This window comes from Talpa occidentalis, unplaced genomic scaffold, assembly GCF_014898055.3.
Source record: "Talpa occidentalis isolate TD23 unplaced genomic scaffold, MPIMG_talOcc4v2.1 talOcc4.9, whole genome shotgun sequence".
Classification (NCBI taxonomy): Eukaryota; Metazoa; Chordata; class Mammalia; order Eulipotyphla; family Talpidae; genus Talpa; species Talpa occidentalis.
Genome location: NW_023605305.1, coordinates 109312127 through 109332190, shown reverse-complemented (window position 1 = coordinate 109332190; position 20064 = coordinate 109312127). Strand labels below are relative to the sequence as shown.

General features: G+C 40.8%; 1 protein-coding gene across 1 annotated transcript in view; it reads right to left on the bottom strand.

Moving 5' to 3' along the window:
- The window catches only part of MAGI3 (membrane associated guanylate kinase, WW and PDZ domain containing 3), a 203104-nt gene that overhangs the window by 14030 nt on the left and 169010 nt on the right, over nucleotides 1-20064 (bottom strand). The window contains 5 exon segments of the mRNA XM_037501003.2: nucleotides 7100-7285; nucleotides 12633-12821; nucleotides 14160-14352; nucleotides 16152-16243; nucleotides 19235-19391. Of these exon segments, the coding sequence (XP_037356900.2) occupies nucleotides 7100-7285; nucleotides 12633-12821; nucleotides 14160-14352; nucleotides 16152-16243; nucleotides 19235-19391 (817 nt within the window).

The following is a 20064-nucleotide window of genomic DNA, read 5'->3' as shown; positions in this document are numbered from 1 at the left end:
TTCTCAATAGATGAGATGTCACTGCTAGATAAAAGATACCACAAGTTGGTGTCTACTTTTCCAGTTACTCCGTTTTTTCCTTTTGCTTTAATGTTCATAAAACTCCCTAACACTGGCATTCTTTTCATTTTTAGCCCATCAACCCATGCTGCATGGCTTCTCCAATTTATTTCTGTGTTAAATCTGTTCCATTTCTGAAAGTTGAATATTTGTCCCATGATATTAAACAGACTTATGTTCTAATTTTACCTGAAAGTTCTTCAAGTAATAAAGCTATGTGGTAAGTATCTCTCTTCCATTCAATGAGAATTAAGCTTTTGCTGGAGTTTCTATCTGTAGCTATGTAAGACAAAGTATATTGTTGGAGGCTAAATACAAAATCCCACAGCTAAACTGTAGCAGCAAACATTATCATGTGCTGGGAATTATCTCTACTAAGAATCAATAAGAACCTTGAGAGAACTTTCTGAAACTCTATTAAAGGATATTAAAGATGATCTGAAAAATTGAGGAGACATACCAAACTCTTAGATGGGATGACTTAATATTTATAGGTATAAACTTACCCAAAGTTAATATATATGTTCAATATATCCCAAAAAAACATGTCCTTTGTTTATTGTTGTTGTTTGGAGGAGCTTAATAATTTGCTGTAAAACTTTATATGGAAAGTTTCATGAATGTCAAATAGATTTGGGGTGGCTTTAACAGGGGAGAGGAGAAAGACTTGCCTTAGACAGATATGATACACCACAAAGTTACAGATGAAATTAATGTATATCCCAAGAACAAATAACCCAATAAAACAGAATAGAGAGACCGGTGACTCAAGCTTAAGGGCAGAAGTTAATATACAGAATAGATGGTTCCATAAATCAAAGAGGAAAAGATGTGCTATTTTAATAGCTGGTGCTGGAAAAACTGGTTCTCTATGAGATTAAGAAATAAGCCTAATCCCTCCCAAGCTATGCACGAAGGTAGGTTCCAGGTAAAGATCTAAATGCAAAATTATTAGTCAAATTGAAGATAATGTAAGAGAAAGATATCTATGAAGTGTAGTGGGGAAGGAAGACTTATTTTTAAGATTTATTTATTCATGCATACAAGAACTGGGGTGTAGGTCAGAAGTGTGGGGGGGGTGAGAGGATTCACCAGAGACAGAGTGGGGAGCAGAACAGGTGGAGCTACTGAAATACACTGCTGAAGGGAGCAGTGGACGAGACAGGAGAGGTCTGCTGTGCCATGTGGGTCAGCCACCTGACCAGGGACTGAACTCATGCTGCAGTGGCTGGCGATAGCTTGATAGCTGAGACTTTAACCCTTTGCCACCAAAGAGGCCCAGGATGACTTAAATAAAACATCAAGCATATATATTAGAGGGTAAAAACTGACCAATCTGATTATATCTGAACTAAGAATCTTTGTAGAATGAAGGACACCATGGTCAAAGTTACCATGCAGATGACAGAAGATATTTGCAATTTCTAAAACTAAACTGGACTAAAACCTCTTAATTCACAAATAATCTCTGAGTATCAACAAGAAAAAGAAGCTGCACAAGAAAAATGAGTAAAGGACATGGACAGGTACTTCACAAGAAAAAAACCCCACAACACAAGCAACTGAAGAGAAGCTCAAATTCACGGATTATCAGAAATCCAATTAAATGGCAGGATAACATTTTCCTTACTTAGCCAATCTGAAAGCTGGATAATGTCAAGCGCTGGCAGGATGCAAAGGCAGAGGAAGCTGTACTGTTCTGCCAGTGAGGCTGGAGACGACGCAGTTACGGGGGCAATCTGACAGAAGACAACTCAGTTGAATTAAGCGAACGTGTACCACTGGATCACATAATGGTACTCCAAGAAATTCTCATGCTGTTTTCTTAGGAACAGACATGAGGCTGTATCAAGGTAGTCTGGGGTAATATGAAGTTGAACATAAGGTGGTTCTCCAAAGGGATGCAGACAGCTAATGTGTGATAAATATGCATTACGGAAAACTGTTAAGTAGCTAAAAACAATTAATTATGCTCACCCAGCAACATGGATAAATCTTTAAAGCACGTGATGCTATGATGTCAAGAGCACAAGTAACCATAGAAAGTACAGATGAATTGGATCTTGTCAACATTAATTTTTTGTGCATCAAAGGACAGCACCAAGCAAGAGAAAAGACAACCTATTGAATGGGAGGAAATATTTGCAACGATTCACTCACACAGGGATCCAGTATTAGAATATATGAAGAAGGCTTATAATTCAACAATGAAAAAGACAAACAGACCAATAAAAATGAGCAAAGGTTCTGAATAAACATTTCTCCAAAGAAGATATACAAATGGGCTACAGCGCCTGAAAAAACCATCAACACCATGAGTCATCGGGGAAATACAAATCAAAACCTCAATGAGATGCCACTGGAATGGTCAAAATAAGATAAAACAAACAGAAAATAAGTGTTGGTGAGGTTGTGGAGAAATGGAAGGCTCATACATTATTACAGGAAACAGTTTGCCAGTTCCTCAAAAAATTAAAGACAATTAACATAAACTCAGTAATTCCACCCCAGGCATATACCCAATAAAAATGGAAACATACAACAATACAAAAACCTGTAGACCAATGTTCACAATAGCATATAGTAACACAACAATCACAATAGTTAAAAAAAAAAAAAAACCAAAACAGCCCAAATGTCTATCAATTGATGAACAGATAAACAAAATAAATGTACACATAATGGAATATTATTCACTAGTCATAAAAGGACAAACTATAATATGGATGAACCTTGAATACATTCTAATACAGGTATGAAAGGCCATACATTATATAATTCCATTTATATGAAATGTCCCACAAATCCAAAGACTCAGAAAGTAGATGAATGGCTTCTTGTAGGGGAGATAGAATGTTCTGGAATCTATGGTGATGGCAGCACAACTTTGTGAGTATACTAGAAACCAATGAACAACACACTTAAAAAAATGAATTTTACAGTATATGAATTAAGCCTCAATTAAGAAGGAAAAATAACAGACATGACACCCCAATGCCACGTAAGATCCTAAACTGGATCCTGGAACAATAAAATGACATTTTAAAAAAAAGCATTTGATTCTGAGCAAAAACAAAAAAATAAACCAGCACAAAATCTACAACACAACACCATCCATATAACTCAAAGATAAATGTCAACACACAGAGATTGTCTTTTAAAGACCACAAAAATAAGCTGAGGCCCATAAAACACACTGGAATGGTTGCCAGAGGGAGCAGGGAGAAAAATGAAAGTGTGGAAATGGAGACAAAGAGGAATAAACAGATAAATGGAAGACAAAACAGAGATTATGGCACAACTCCAGAACCACACCAACAGAGACCTTGGGAGCTTTGGTGACTTGTTCATTTTTAAAAATAAAATTAGTAAGTCCTGACACAAAACTAGAAATCAATTTTGAAATGTAATTTCAGGCTTTCTTTACAATAAACGGGAAAACCAGGCATATTCACATTACGCCCTCACAGGAGATGAGAGCGTGGGAAGGTGGGGGGCAGGAGGCGGGGACAGGGGAGTGGGCTCAAAAGCCTTGTTCTATTGGTTTATGTTGCCTCTGGCAGGCACTGGCATAGAACTGAAAATCTCCTGACCTTGACTTTGTTCATTCATTTAACCATTTGCTCAATCATCCATTTACTTATTCCTTCACTGAAAAAATATTTTACACTATTGGTGGGAATGCAGACTGGTCCAGCCCCCATGTAAAGCAATGTGGTGGTTCCTCAAAAGGCTAAAAATGGATCTGCCATACAATCCAGCAACTCCACTCCTAGGTTTCTACCCAAAGAACACACAATTTAAAAGGAAACCTGTAATCCGATGTTTACTGCTGCACTATTTACAACAGCCAAGGTTCAGAAACAACCTAAATGCTCCCAAACACGAGTGGACCAAAAAGATGTGGTATATACACAATGGACTACTACTCAGCGATGAAAAAAGATAAATTTGTGCCATTTGTGGCAACATGGATGGAGCTGGAAGAGATTATCCTGAGTGAAATAAACCAAAGGAGATGGGGCCTTCCTGGTGGCGCAAGTGGTTAAGCACCGCACTATGAAGCAATCCGCAGCCTCTGCAGCATGAATTTGATCCCCGGCTGGCCAGGGAGCAACCCACATGGCGCAGCAGACCTCTCCTACCTCGCCCACTGCTCCCCTCAGCAGTGTATTTCAGTCAGTCTGCCTGTTCTTCCCCCACTCTGTCTCTGGTGAATCCTCTCTCCCTCTGCACCTCTGGCCTATACCCCAGCTCTTGTCTGCATAAATAAATAAATCTTAAAAAAAAAAAAAAAAGAAAGAAACCAAAGAAGAAAGAGAAATACCAGATGGTGTTACATGTATGTGGAATGTCGAGAAACCAAACTAAGGGTCAAACTTGAACCCTTGAAAACTGACCACACATCTAAGGCATCCAACAGGGGCAGAGGGAGTGTTAAGTGGGGAGGAGAGCACACAGGACAGGCGTGGAGGACTATGGGTACTTTGGTGGTGGGAGAGCTACGGTGACCACACCGGGGGAGAATATTATCAAGGAGGTAAGACAATGGAACTTCACTAATAAAAAACACAAGGAAAAAAGTGAATTAAAAGATGAGATAGCCAAAAAAAATCTGTCTTACTGAGTGCCCGCTAAGCATCAGTGCCACTTGACACTATTTTCCTTGTCTTCAGAGCAGACCATTTTAATAGGGAGACAGTTACATAAGATGAATGTTCATATCAAGCAGCTACCACAGGCTTTGCATAGATTATTTTACTTAACCTTTAGAACTATCTCCCTGAAAAGAAGAAAAGAAAGTACTAGATGAGCCCAGAATAATTTGCTGCGTCAGAAAAGTAAGTTATTCTGGGCTCATCTGGTACGGTCTTTGCGCCTGTGACAGACTGACCTCAAGGAAGCAGCCATCTGTCACAAGGACAGAGGAAGTCAGAGGTGCTCCCCCCAGCCAGATATGAGAGTTAAACATCAAAATAAATACTGAAAATGATAGATAACCTTGGAGTAAAAGAGGAACCCCTAGGGACATAAAAAGATGAAAGGCATTATTGATTATCTATTAATTTAGAGGTCAGTAAACTATCAAGGTCATTAAGGTAACTATTTCCGGCTTCCTGGGCCAGACCTTCTTTGTCACAACTACTCAAGCCTGCCTGTAAGTGGGAAGGAAGGGAGGGCCTATACCAAAAAGGACGGATGTGACTGTCCCAATGTCACGACTGGCAGGCAGCATTGGGTCTGTGCGCATAACCTGTGCATTGAGTATTTAAATCAAACCATGTTCTTTGTAAAGGAGAGAATAATTTGCTGTCAATTATAACAGTCTTATATAATAATCTTATTCTAATCTTACATGATAATCTTGTTCTAAATATGTGCTCAATAGCTTCCTCTCATCACCAATAGCAAACACTAAGTATGTCCAGTCCGCCCATGAATCTGCATCACGCATCAAGGTGTGGGTGCATTTAGCGTGGTGGTGGACCTAACAGCTGCTATATTCGATCTTAGCCAAAAGGCCGAGAAGTGATCCTAACAGCTATTAATGTCACACTGCCGTAAGAGATCCACATGAACTATACCTGGATCATCCAGACCTACTAACTTCCAGGTAAAATCTTCATGGATGACTTTGAGGGATGCAACCTTTGAGTAGAAGAAGAAACCCCAGGTGTGGGGGGGAACAGCAGGAGAACTAGAAGTGGGGCCTGAAGATGTGACTCAGTGGCTCCAAATCTCATGATAAAACTAACAGTCAGTTGCTGCCTACGGATGAGCAAAGAAGAGGCTATGAACACTGCTGAAATGACAACAAAGGATTAGAATATTACAGAAACTTAGTTGATAGAGCAGCAGCAGGGTTTGATAGGATTAGCTCTAGCTGAGAAAGAAGTTGTACTACGGGTAAAATGCTATCATGGCATTGCACGGTGCAGAGAAATCTGTCCTGAAAGAGTCCACCGATGTGGCAAACTTCACTGTTGTTTTATGTCAAGAAATGCCCCAGCACCTTCGATGGTCAGCAGTCACAAATAGCGAGACAAGACCCTCCACTAGCAAAAAGATGTCTCACTGGAGGCTCAGATGATGGCTCGCTAGTAATACAGTATTACTAAAACGTGCATTGTGTTACAGAACATAATGTCATCACAGACTTAGCTAACAGCGCAATGTGAACTTTTATGAACTGGGACAGAACGGGTGTGACTCGCTTTACAACTGGCCAGGTGCCCAAGGTGTGGCTGTATGATGTATGCAAGCGCTGCAGCAGGAACAGAAAGGAAGAATCCAGAAATAAGACCTGAAAACTGAGTAAGTTAGAGGATTAGGGAAGGGATGAGCTAGGAATACACACGATAGCGTCCATGAAAATTTAACATCAAATTTTAACATTGGTTCTTCTTGTTAGTTTCACAAAATCCGGAAAAATGAGGTGAGTATCATGTAATGATGCCTTGTAATTCATAAACAGAGAACATAAACTGGTTCCTAATTAGAAATTCTTAATAATCAAAAGGCAGCTTACAGCAAGGCAGGGCACTAACCCCGTTTTATGCCCTATTTGCTGGCTCTCCAACCCACTCCCTTTGCCCCCATTCATACAGCAGCTGCCCAGAACTAAGCCCTGAACCCCAGGAGAGGCCCCCCATGGACTGGGCCTGACATGAAAGGCTTGATTTCAACAGCGACTTGCTTTGAACTCGGTAGAGGAGCTTCTCTCCCTGAAGCAGAGACGTAGGACATTATTTTAAGAAAATAAGATGTGACAAGTATGACCAGTCTCTCACTTCCGGGTGCTTGCTACGCCAGCACATAAATCAATGGCCCCCACTCAGCAGATGGATTCTTCTTCTCAAGTTACTGACAACTTTATAATAAACTGTCATTTAAATTCATCCAATGGAAAAGGCAAAGAATGAGATTCCAGGGTCTATTAATGGTCCTATCTCTGCAATGATCCCGACAGTGAGGGAGGAAGCTACCCCCACCTCTCTGTGCTGGCAGCTCAGGCAGGTGGGTGTCCCTGGTCCCTTACCTTCTTCAGCCACGACCGTGAGCGTGACGGTGACCCCAGCATCCTTGATCAGCTGAACAATGCTGTCGTGCGACAGTTCGACGATGGACTGCCCATTCACTGCGGAGATGTGATCACCAACTTTCAGTTTCCCACAGCGATCGGCTGGACTTCCTTCTATGACGCGGCCGATTTTATGAGGAATAACTGGGGGGAAAAAAATCCCCAGATTTTTTCAGTTCTTTAACATATACGTGATACCTATTATTATCACTGTCGTCATCGCTACTTAAAAATTCAATATATCAAAGAACACCCTTTTAAAATATAGCAAAAGAGGCGCCACACCCAATCACCCCATCCAACTGTCATGATTCAGCTGGATACAGAGACACTCTGTACACAGCGGTAGTCACAGCACACAGTCCTCTGCTGTTGTCCACCGAACGCAAAGCTTTTTCAGTCTTGATACTGTCACCCACGGCATCCTGCTTGTGGAAACTCACTGATACTTAAGATAATTATTTCACTGATCTGATGTTTCTTGATTGTGGGTGGCTGTTCAGGCTGCATCAAGTCTGTGGTTATTTTAGAAATGGCTTCAATGAGACCATCCTTCCGGGATGCTTACTGCCGTAACGAACCATGAGAATCAACGAGTTCAGACTCGAATGGAGGACTCAGAAGATACTGGTCAGAAAGCCACATGCAGTGAAATGAGTGGCCATTAAAATGAATCATACTTGGCTCCATAGCAAAATTAAAATCTTTTTATTTATGCCTTTACATCTTTTTAAGGGAAGCTGGGTAGAATCAGAACATTCAATGTTTAATGTTAAGAGTACTTGACTCATGGATAAAGTCCTACCATGAATGTACAGGCCGAGCCTAAAGGCATTTGCAAGGCTCCTCCATGAGGTTCTATGCCACCTCTAGCTCTTACGCTAAATGCTTTCCTAGGCTCGCTATCCAGACACGTGGCTGAGCTGAAGGCTTAAAAGGAGTTTTCCGACATTCAGGATCTCTTGTCAAAATATCTTCCATCATTTAATAAGGGGCATTCATAACAGGAAACACAGTCTTTCTGTGTTTTCTGGGAATTTTCTTGCCTAGCTCAATAAACTTGTCAGGTCCTCGGGTTCCCACTGACCACTGATTGCTGCAAATATGGATAATTTCTATCTTAAAACGGCACTGTGATTATGCTTACTTTTGCTAGTCAAACGTGGTCCTTACTAGTCTTCTGAGTCATACCTAGGTGTGTGTTAGGGACAATTCAATTGCCCGTCATTTGGGTGGGAGTTATTCCTAGCCGTGATTTATGTCCCTGTGTAGCTCGGCTCTTCCAGGATCATACAGTGAGGGATTTCACCTTAAAATAGAGGAGGTCAGTGTTGGAAGCAAGTGCCTCTTAGCTGTGAATGATACCAAGCACTTATTATACCAACTTCATTACAAGCAGAGTAATTAGAAAGAGCAGGATGGGCCGCAGCCTGCGCCAGGCGGCCTGAGCTGATTCACCAGGCGGTGCATCAGAGACATGTGGTGAGTCATATGGTGGCCCTGCGGTGACCTTCTCAATCAATACCTCGGTTATTCTCCTGCTTTGGAGAGATTTACTTGTACATAGAGTTCATTCTAGATCTCCTGAGAAGAAAATCATTCAGCAACTTGGCACACTGAAAGGGGTTTATTCAGACCAGGGACGGCATCAAAAAGAAATAATCTCTGAAGTCTCAGCAGCTCCTTTCTCACCGTGTGAACACACTGGTCAAAAGGACCCAGCAAACCTCAGACCAGGCTTTCTGAAAGGTCAGTTGTCCAGGTGCAGGAAGGAAAAAGTCGTCAGGTTGTTACAGTCTTGGCCTTTATAACGGTACCGTCAGAGCAGTTAAAAATAGCAAACAACCAGGAGAAAGATCGTTTCTGAACCTGCTCTGAACAGACTGGGAAGTTTTGAAGGTGACGCCATCAGCTGTGAGGAGAGACTGTCTCGTGGTGGCTGGCTTATAAAGCCTATAGCCATGCGCTTAAGGAGTTTATCTGTCTTCATTTATCTTTGGCCTAAATCTGTCTCACAGCTGTAGAGATCACTTATGTCTCTTAAAACATTTCTTTTCAGGAAAAGGACAGGTAATAGAAAATGTCCCTTTCTTGAAGAAATCCTTTGCAACCAGAACTGAAAAGTAAGAAAACACTAAAAACTCTACAGTTCTCGCAAAGTCTAGCCAAGTTCTTTGCATCTTACACGGTCGTCTTTTCTGAGTACTCTCTTCACTCAGCATAAACTGGGCGCATCCAGGAAGGATACTGGACCTGGAGCCCTGATATTTGAAAAAAGGCACTGGTGGAGAATCTTAGAACTGGTATTAGAGAGCTACTGGGAACCCTTCAGGTCCACAAAGAATGATCCACTGGGACAGGCAGGTTTCCTGTATCTTTGCCTGTACTTCTCCCTCCTGAACCAACCCTTGTCTGTCACGCATTTGAGTAACAGCTCACTCTGTGAGTAAAAACTCATCCAAGCTACTCAGGGCCCTTCTAACGATAAGAGATAAGTGAAGTTCCAAGAAGAATGCTTGCAGGGTTCAGCATTTGGTGATTGTTAACTGGCATTTTAGTGAAATTACCAATTCTGGCTTTGTATCATGACAAAATCTCAAGTACTTTATACAAAATTCACTGACCTAATTTGCCATTCATGCTGACAATTAATGAGCTGCAAACACTCATTTCCCGCCCCGTATTCGCTGTTGCTGCAATCTTACATTTTAATTGGGCTTTCTTTCCTACACATTACTCAAGTATTGATAAACTTCTAAAAGTTTCTTCTTAAAAAACCCAAGAGGTGGGCTTCCCCTGGTGGCGCTGCGGTTGAGCGCTGGGTTGCGAGGCTGCCTGCAGCCTCTGCAGCACCAGTTCAATCCCTGGCCACCGGTGAGGGTCCCACCAAAAAAAAAAACAAAACAAAAAAACCACAAGAGAGAGTGACAATTCATGAATAGCAGTGATGCTAATGGTAGAAGCTATGGTAGAAGCCACAACAAGCAAAAACAACGTGTATTGACGGTACCACCAAGCCCAGGGCTTCTCACGATTTTAGTCCTCATGCTCAACTAAGACATCAAGTGTTATCATCCTCACTTTACAGAGCAAACTAGAGCTCTTGGAGAGTAATCTGCCCAAGATCAGGCAGTCATTAAAAGATAGAGGCAAGAGCTTTAATCCAAGTTGGTCTGATTACAAAGCCCAACACTTACTGACACTATCCTACACAAAGATCTAATATTAACAGTAGGCAACACCATCAAAATAGAAAGAAATGATTTAAACAAATATGTTTAAAATATTTTAAAAATTTCAATATAAATGGATGTATACACAAAACCACATTTGGTATGTTAAAATGCAATAGAACATAACATTTAAATATAAAAAACAGAAAAATGATTAAACATTTCAGTCTTACAACTTATTTTACTGAACTACTCAAAATGGCCTAGTTTTGTGGTGAACACTTGACTCTTCCCTAATTTCTGTAGTGCCAGAAAAAGAATATCTTCAGTGTCAAAAGTGGTCATGATTCATGATAAGCCTTTCACTATATTTGCTAATCTGAATGCCTGGGATTACTGTACGGTTTCAGAGTGAGAATATGAATATCTAAAATGGTTGATTGTTTCTGGAAATACTGATTTCCACTGATTACATCTTAAAATTCACCTCAGGCTGCTTTCTTGCATTTTCCTGACACAGGCCACACAATCATCCTCACAGCATCAGTGACAGTTCCAGTTCCAAGTGTTACCATAGCAACTGCTTTTGGAAAATGGAAACTAGTATCAGTGAGCAGTGACCTGGTACTATTAGTAATAACTCATCCACGCTACAGAATCTGTTTCCTTTATACACTTACTAAAATTAATTTTAGTAAGATTTCTGCAAATTGGTTTGGCTCACCACATTTTTCTGAAAGTGTTTTTCTTTTGTTACGATGGCTTTAGTGACCATCGAGTCCACAAGGATCCTACTCCCAAGACAGAATCAAACCCACTGACAAAGGCAGGACCACATTTTCATGTGGGCAAAGATTTTTATCATCTGACTTAGAAAAATAAAGTTAACAAACAAGCATGACGCATAAACACCAACTTCTTCTTCCTCCTCTCACACTCCTTTAGACTTCATATTTATATTTAATGATGATTATTTCTCAGAAATGTAAAGACAAGACATATTTACTTTGCTGAATCATAACAGCCCTGAACATATTAGAGGTAACGCCCTTTGTGGAAGGAAATAATATATATATACACACACATCCTTCTTGGGTGGAAATAGTCTGTTAAACTTCGTTCAGGATATTGATTCATTTTTAAAGGTTTTGATAAAAAGTTCACCTTTTAATGAAGCATATCTAAAAAGAGCACCTCTTATTCAAGATGGCTGCTTTATAGCTAGAATATGGCAATTATTATTCAATAGTATAAAAGGACTATTTAAGACAAATTTGGATCAAGATTTTTCTATTAATCTATTTTGCTTCTTCTCAACTGCTAACATGAACCTATTTCTGTGTACACAATCTCCCCTAATTAAAAAAACCCACCTATGCCCTTGTATTACAAAAAATTCAGCACTTTTCCTTGCACAAATTCTATTTTATAGCCACAGTATAATTTTGATGAAAGCTGGACTACTAAAAACTTATTTTAGGGGGCCTCCCTGGTGGCACAGGGGTTAGACGGCAATATCAAGCTATCCTCAGCCACTGCAGCATGAGATTGATTCCTGGCCTGCCAGGGAGCTGACCCACATGGTGCAGCAGACCTCTCCTGCCTCGCCCGTTGCTCCCCTCAGCAGTGTATTTCAGTAGATCTGCCTCTTCTGCTCCCCACTCTCTCTGGCGAATCCTTTCACACACCCCACCCAGCAACTCTGGCTTACAACCCAGTTCTTGTATGCAAAAATAAATAAATCTTTAAAAAAAAAAACCTTATTTTATGGAATCTGGGATCATAAACCTGCAGCTTATGAGGCTGAATTCAGATTATCTAACTTTGAAAATTAAGAAAATATTCCTCATTCTTTTTTTTTTTTTTTAATTTTTTTTTTTATAGAGGCATGTTTTTATTTATTTATTTATTTGTTTGTTTGTTTTGTTTGTTTATACATGCACTGGGCATAGTCAGAAGCGCGGGAGGGTGAGAGAATTCACCAGAGCCAGAGCGGGGAGCAGAGCAGGCAGAAGGACCGAAGTACACTGCTGAGGGGAGCAGCAGGCGGCAGGAGAGGTCTGCACGCCATGTGGGACCCTCCTCCGGTGGCCGGGGAGCAGCCGGGGATCGAACCGGTGCGCAGAGGCCGCGGGCAGCTTCGCAACCCAGCGCTCAACCGCTGCGCCACTGGGGAGGCCCAATATATTCCTCATTCTTAAAAGATAAGTCTCGAAGGCAATTTATATACAACTCCTAATTGACTTCACAAACCCCAGTGGGAGACCGAAAGATGAAAGTGCAGGGTGGGACAGGAGAAGACAGAAAGCGGCCCTCACCTCCTGGAGGTGGCTTGCTTTTGGAGGTGAGGATGACAAAGCCAAACCCCTCATTTTCTTTTCGTTGCAAGACAACATCATATGGCTCCTGGGGTGCAGGCCTGGCGAGGCCCTCCGCGCGGCTCAGACGGGGAGACCCATTCTGCGTGGACATGAAGGCTGGAGCACTGTCATCCTCAGGTTGTTTCTCTATAATAAACATGATCAATTTGGATATTTCTGGAACAACATAGTTTTTGAAAACTCAAGTGTTTTTGTGCAAGCCCCATACCACAACACACATCACTGAGGACACAGTTAAGGTCTCTTTTGGCTCAAAAATCTCCACGATTCTGAGAATATGTTCTAGACCCTCAAAAATGCCACCAGCATCCAATCATGAAAACTAAAGGACTTTTTTGGGGGAGGATAATACATGGTTAGAATGAATTATCTAAAATATCACCAATAATATCAAATTATAAAACTTCCTCATGATGCTTTCTAATAGAGTGAACCCTAGTTGTGTACCATCATGTATCTTACTCTATGCAGTTATGTTCTAACTTCACTATTAACCAAATGGAGGCAACAGCGCATTAAAATCAAGTGCCTGGTATTTGCAGAGAGGCAGCTCTACCGCAATAAAAAAACACAGGGCCTCATTTTTAAGAGTCATGTAAATATTCATCAAGTCAACAGACCCTTATTGACAATCACGCTGTACCAGGAAGGCCTTCTAAGCGCCAGGAGAGCAGAAGGTAACTAAGAGGATAAAAGTGCCTACCTGCATAAGGTTTACACTCTGGTGCTACAGGGTTGACTTTCTTAAATTTTAAAGAGGCAAGACTCATTTCTGAAAATCCCTACTTAGTGGTCACAAAGCTCTTCATGAGAAAAACAAGATATTTATTTCCTAGCATAATAGTTTAGACCTTGAGCTCTGTAACTAAACTGCCTACTTTAATCTCAGTCCTACTATACTCACCAGCTATGTGTCTCTCAACCTTTCTGTGGGTAATCATAAAAATAGATAATGACAGCATTTACACCACAATGTTGAGAAAATGAAAAGAATTCATTCTGTAGCTGGACACAGAAAATACTCTAAGTGTTAAATTATATTATACCCAAGTGTTAATTATATTATATCCAACATTATAATGTTTCTTAAGTAGAAACATTGTGGAATCTTTGAATCTTTGGGATTTCATCAAGATCCCAAATCTTTTGTTCTACTATTAGGATATGACTAAATAACATTGTGTGTGTTATTACAACAGACTTAGTCTGATATTCCCATTAATAATATCATGGTGGCAAAATGTTAAGACAATCTAAATACAAAGGCCCCAAATTTCTTTTTTTGACAGTAATATTACCATTTTTCCATCCTTTTGACCTTACATGACCTTTCGTAATAAGCTCGTGGATCACACCAAATGATTTACCTTCTAGACTATCAAACAAAATAATCCGCAAAACCACACAGAAAGTGGACCAAGTCTGTCTGTTTTTAGTTATGGGAGCATGAACAGGTTCACATACCCCCATAAAAGATCTTTCTTCTGACGGTCAGTAGCACGTGGCCGTTTCGAGCAGCTGTTGTCATCAGGTCCAAGACCTGCTTGTGTGACTTCCCTTTCACAGGGATCCCATCGATGCACATCAGCTCATCGGCTGCACGGAGCCGACCGTCCTTCTCTGCCGCGCCCAGGGGGATGATGGCCCCGATGTAGATCTGATGAGAAAGCGTAGGTGGGTCTATGCAGTCTAGTAAAATCGGACAAATAGACTTTTTATGCTCTATTATGAAAAGTCCTATTTCTGAAAGCTAGTATCTTAGAAAGTGGCCATTCTCCACAACAAGACTTGTAAAGACCACAGCATGTAATCCCTGGGGATCCTCAGCACAGAGTACATACAGGATAGAAAATACAGTTGTCCTAGAACTTATAAAGCACCACTGCCATCTCCATCATTACCACAAAACAAAGACATTAACCTCAGACAAAGCAATTCTTTGGAGTAGGTACTAAAGTAAAAAAAAAAAAAAAGTCAGTGAATGCCTCTGAGGAAAATGGAATACTACGCAGCAGTGCTCACAGCAGCTGGGATGACCTCGCTGTGCTCCCACCACAGGCAGCCACCAGTACAGGTTCAGCACATACAACAGAGAAACATTTCTCATTTCCTCATCATCAAGCAGTAAGTATTTAAAGGGAGCAGAGGGGCCTGAGGATCACCTGCCTCTTGGGGAACAGAATGAGTTCATTCTGCTTATGAGCAATTAGAACCCTATCATCAGTTAACCCTGAATGTTTGGGCTAGCTTTAGAGCTGCTAAAACCTGACCTTAAGAAATAAAGTTTCCCCCAGGTTGATGAAGATGGATTCATAAAATGTCTAAGTGAACACTATGAGCATTAAAAACATAGGAGACAATTAAGCCAAAATACATCTACCACCAAAACCAATCTTTTTCTATTTGCCCTACATAGGGCACTTCCTCATAAATTTTGTCTCTGGTTATTGCTGTAGCCAGTATGACTATTTAGAACACATTTTATACAACGTGAATCAACTATTCTATATAGATAGAAAAGGCTGTCATTTCAAAGGATTATTGTTACCTAACTTCCAAGCAGGATAACAATGTAGTCTTTCTTACTGCTATACAGAAGAAAATTTAAATATGTTCTTAAATTCTAAAATGCACATTACTTCTTTGTCATTCAAACTAAGGGCAAAGCTTAAAAGTACTACATTTGTTCTCTAAATTAACTTTAAGTGAGAACTGTGCATAAATAAAATTCTAGATTTTAAATACTTTGCAAACATAACTCTTTTGCTTTCTGGACAGGAATGCTAATTATTCTACATTCTTCTAGTTTCTTAGTAACAGATGAAATGGCATGCAAAGTACTAGCAGGAAACATTCAGAAGCTAGTGATTAAACAGGACTGTAGATTATAGCTTTCATAGAGAAGGAAGATAGCTTAGAATCTGTTTAACAAAGGCAAAGGCAAATAAAAAATTAAAATAAGCTTTAGGCTCATACATAAGTAAATACATTAATCACTGTCCAATTTACAGCTGACATTCACTTTTTACCTATAACTTCAGCCTTAGCTACACTTAAGTGAAGGATTATGACACGAATAAAAAGGCAGTTTCTTCCTCACATTCGCGGAAACTGTTACAGCAAATTTTTTTTTTTTTAAGAGATTTATTTATACAAGCACTGGGTACAGTCAGAAGCGCGGGAGGGTGAGAGGATTCATCAGAGACAGAGCGGGGAGCAGAGCAGGCAGAAGGACCGAAGCACACTGCTGAGGGGAGCAGCGGGCGCGGAGGGAGAGGTCTGCGCCGCCATGTGGGAGACCACGTGGGCAGCTTCACAACCCAGCGCTCAACCACTGCGCCACTGGGGAGGCCCCAGAGTAAATCTTAAAAAGCTCAAACAGGAAACACAACACAGTCCACCAAACTGCTATCTGTTTGAACGGGAATAGTCAAATTCCAAGATAATTAAACTTACAGACTGGTCGGGTCCATCTCCTCCTAGTACCCTGAAGCCAAACCCAGATTCTTGCTTCCGAAGAAAAACATCCAAATCTTTGGTGTTTGGTGCTAAGGAAAACCAGAAAAAAAACCTTGACTTAATATATTTCATTATAGTTATTATTATATATTATTTACATACAGTTGAGATCAGAACCTGATAGGTGAAAATTTACACATGAGCATAACATTACAAAAAATTCACCACCCATCCTTGTTTTGAGTGCTGAAAAAAAAAAATCTCTACATTGATTGCTTAGGAATACTGAGCCTCACTTCCACTGTTAGTATTATCCTACCGTTAACGCCTAAAAATTTCAAATTGATATTAAATTCAGAATTATCTAATCCAAGTTTGATAGGTTTAACTATTTTGTTAGATGCAAATTATCTAAATACTGGGTAAGGTACATTAAATCCTAGGAAAAGGGGTGGGGGTCCATAAAATGCCTTATTTCTACTTCTAAGATGATCTCAGAAAAGGGTCCCATATGAACTGCTTAGCCTAATTTTGCAAAATGATAAAATTTTGAGAGAAAATTAAAACAGTCCCTATTATTGGCCCATTCTCTAGCTGGGGAACTGCTCAGTCACACAGAAGGAAATGGGCAGAACTGATACTAAATCCAGACTGATTTCCAGGGTCCAGGCTCTTAACCCACACTATCCTGCCCCCAAAGGGCATATAAAAAGAGAGATACAGTATGGGGTAAATGTTCTTGAGAAGCAATGTCCTTTGCTTCTTTTGCTTCCATAGAAGATGACTCTCACCGCTTGCACGATATAGACTCAACGTGGGGACCCACCTTCAGGACGGCTGCCAGAAACAGGCTACTGTGGTTTAACTGGACTCGGCTATTCTCAGGACTGAGGGACTGGTTCTATGAAATAAATGAACCACTCACCTTCTAAATTGTGTAACTTCTTGAGAAATCTAAAGGGTGGGACTTAGGGGAGTGAAAAATCTGCCATCACAAAATGTTTTGGCAAAAGGCTGGTTACAGGAGAGGGGTTCTGAAGGGCACAGGCTGCTTTTGAAAAGACATTTACTCATAACTTCTATAAGGGTGTGTGCCAGGAAGGCCTCATTTCCTTACCTCTGTTCAGTGGACAAGGCAGAATTTAATCAGCATATCTTTGACTGTGGAGCTTCCCTGGTAACCTCTCCAACTGCCCTGCCCTGCCCACATGCCTCCCATCTCCAAAGTCCTTCTGCCTTAGCTCAGCAGCATGTGAAGCCCTGGAGGTGTTACTCAATAATGGTGGGTCCTCATGTATCAGGTACACCTGCTATTCTTAAACTTTTTTGATTTTTTTCTCTTCAAAAAAGTCTTTTGATAAACACATTCTATGAGAATTATAGATCTGTAGAGATAAAAAGACTCATGGACTCAGCTGGATTCATGTCTGAATCACTTGGCACAAGAGATCTGAATAATTTATACCAATAAGTGAAAATGTACAGGCTGTGAATGAGAAATTTAAAAAAGAGATTCTCTGCAGTTGTACTAAAATGACTGCTTTGCTATGCTTATGCCTGACTGTCATCTTTCTAAATACTATCAAGATAAAGATCTGGTTAAGTACAAAGACAGACAGACATTATATACATACATACATACATATATATATATATATATATATATATAATTTCCATTGGTATTATCTTTTTCAAGGTAGATTTAGATGCATCTAAAAAACAAATGAAAAAAATCATTCCTACCTAAATCTGCAATTTTACTCTGGAAAAGACTTATCAGTAGTATATGTTTGTACCAAAGAGCATTTCTGCCTTGTGCAGAAATCTCTCTCGTCTTCTCTCAGCTGGACTCTCTGTGGAGTCCACTCTCTGGCTCCTCCTCAGAGTGCACACGCTTCCTCAAACCACCCTTTCTCTGATTCATCCTTCCTACTCCCGCCAGGGAAATCTTTCTAAGACACAGTCCCAAAATATTTTCCCTGTATTTAAAACCACCCTATGGCTCCCTATCATTTAGATGACACTCCAGCTCCCTCAGGATGGCCTCAGGACCCACTGCAATTTGCTGCCACTCTCCCTCTGGCTTCCAGGCCAGTGACACGAGCCAAATGGAACTACTTGCAGAACCCAGGTCGTACAAGGTCAACGTGTGTGTGGGGCGGCAGCGCTGGGAGCAGCTTGGGATGAGAGAAAGACACTCACAGTTCAAGTGAGAGAGGCCTGGAGGGGCTTACACAGTACAGCCCCATCTCTGGACAGTCTTGTGTTTATTTAGAACCAGGTTCCGAGAGGACGTGCACGTACGAGGAGGAATGTCATGCAGGGGGGTGTGTTATGGGGAATGGGTTATATATAGTCTGGTGCAAGCTAGGGTGGAGTGACGGCGGGCTATTGCTTAGGGAGCTCCCTAGTTCCCTCTAATCAAAGCATTCTATCTCTAATCCTCATTCTTACCTGACTTTCTGCTAATCTTTATAAGTAAGGTTTTCTAGCTGATCTTGCTAATCTGGCCATCGAGTCTGCCTGCTGTTTTCAGTAGATACTGGTTTCCCAGTATGTTCCTCATACCAGGACTTTTGCCCTGGGGAGAGGCCCCCTGCCTGACTCTCTGCATGCTAGCCTGACCAGCAGGAACCCTGAGCACCAAGACAATCGCCCCGAGAACAAAGAAGACCAGGCATCCCACAAACACGCAGGCACTGCTCCTTCTCTTTCCTTGGGCCTGTCTCACAGACAGCGCTTCATCTTTGAAGACTTGGTTTAGATTTAACTGTCCTATATGTTACTTGACACGCTTTGCCCTCCACACTGGGAAGCACTGACCAATTCCTTCCTCGGATCCCAATTTACCTAGTTCATCCTTCTATTCCCGCAGCTGTTAGGCTTATTTGTATTAGTTTGGAAAAAATGAATGGCGAATGGAAGCGACAGAAGCCTACAGTCACAATGCAGTGGGAATGAAAGAACAAGTTTCAAACATTGTAGTGAAGGATGGGAAGGTACCAGTTTTTTTTTTTTTTTTTAAAAAACTCCAATTTACTTTGGTCTATGTGTTCCTGAAATATTCCATGGCTACTTACGTTTATCTTCATACAAAGTCTTAGATTTCAGGTAGACCTCAGAAGGATCCAGTTTCGGGGATCCTGACCTAATAATGCTGGGTGGAAAAGGCATAGGCTGGGGAATGGGCTCATTGATGGCCTCCAAGCTTCCTGAATTTTCCTTTTTATCTGTTTTCTGAAATGAAAAAAAAACACCTTACTTAGTATTAACACACACACACACACACACACACGCGCGCGCGCGCACACACACGCATAGCTGAAAGTTTATAAATTTATTGTTGAACCAGGTACGTCAATGGTTAGAGCTGATGGGGGTAGGGGCAAATTCCCAGCATATTTGCAGTGACTTTTTGGTTAAAATGTATACAACTAAATTAGAAAATGTTCAGAATAATGTGAACTGAAGGGAAGCAATCGTCCTTTTCCCCATCATCAAGACACATGTTGACTTTAAAAAGACAAACAGATACAACACAAGGCAGCAGCATTTGAGTGAAGCGAAACGAGCCTCTGTCAGAATCCCCTCATACAGATCTTGGTAGGTCCTCCCCACCCCACTCAGTGAATTTAATTCCCAGGAAGATGTTTAAGATATTGTTCTTGCTAAGAAAATGGAACAGGACGTGTTAGCTCTAATTTAAGTTACAAAGATAACATTGAGAAAACCCTGCACGACTAATTCTAATACATTAATGAAAAAGGCAACAGGCTAGGCAGTCAGATAAGGGAAAACAGAGGAGCATATTTTAATATTTTTCCTATTTGGACAGAACTTTCCTCAAATAATAGTCATGCAAATGACTTCTTTAATGAAAATGTTAAAATGAAATCCAATAAATAGCCTA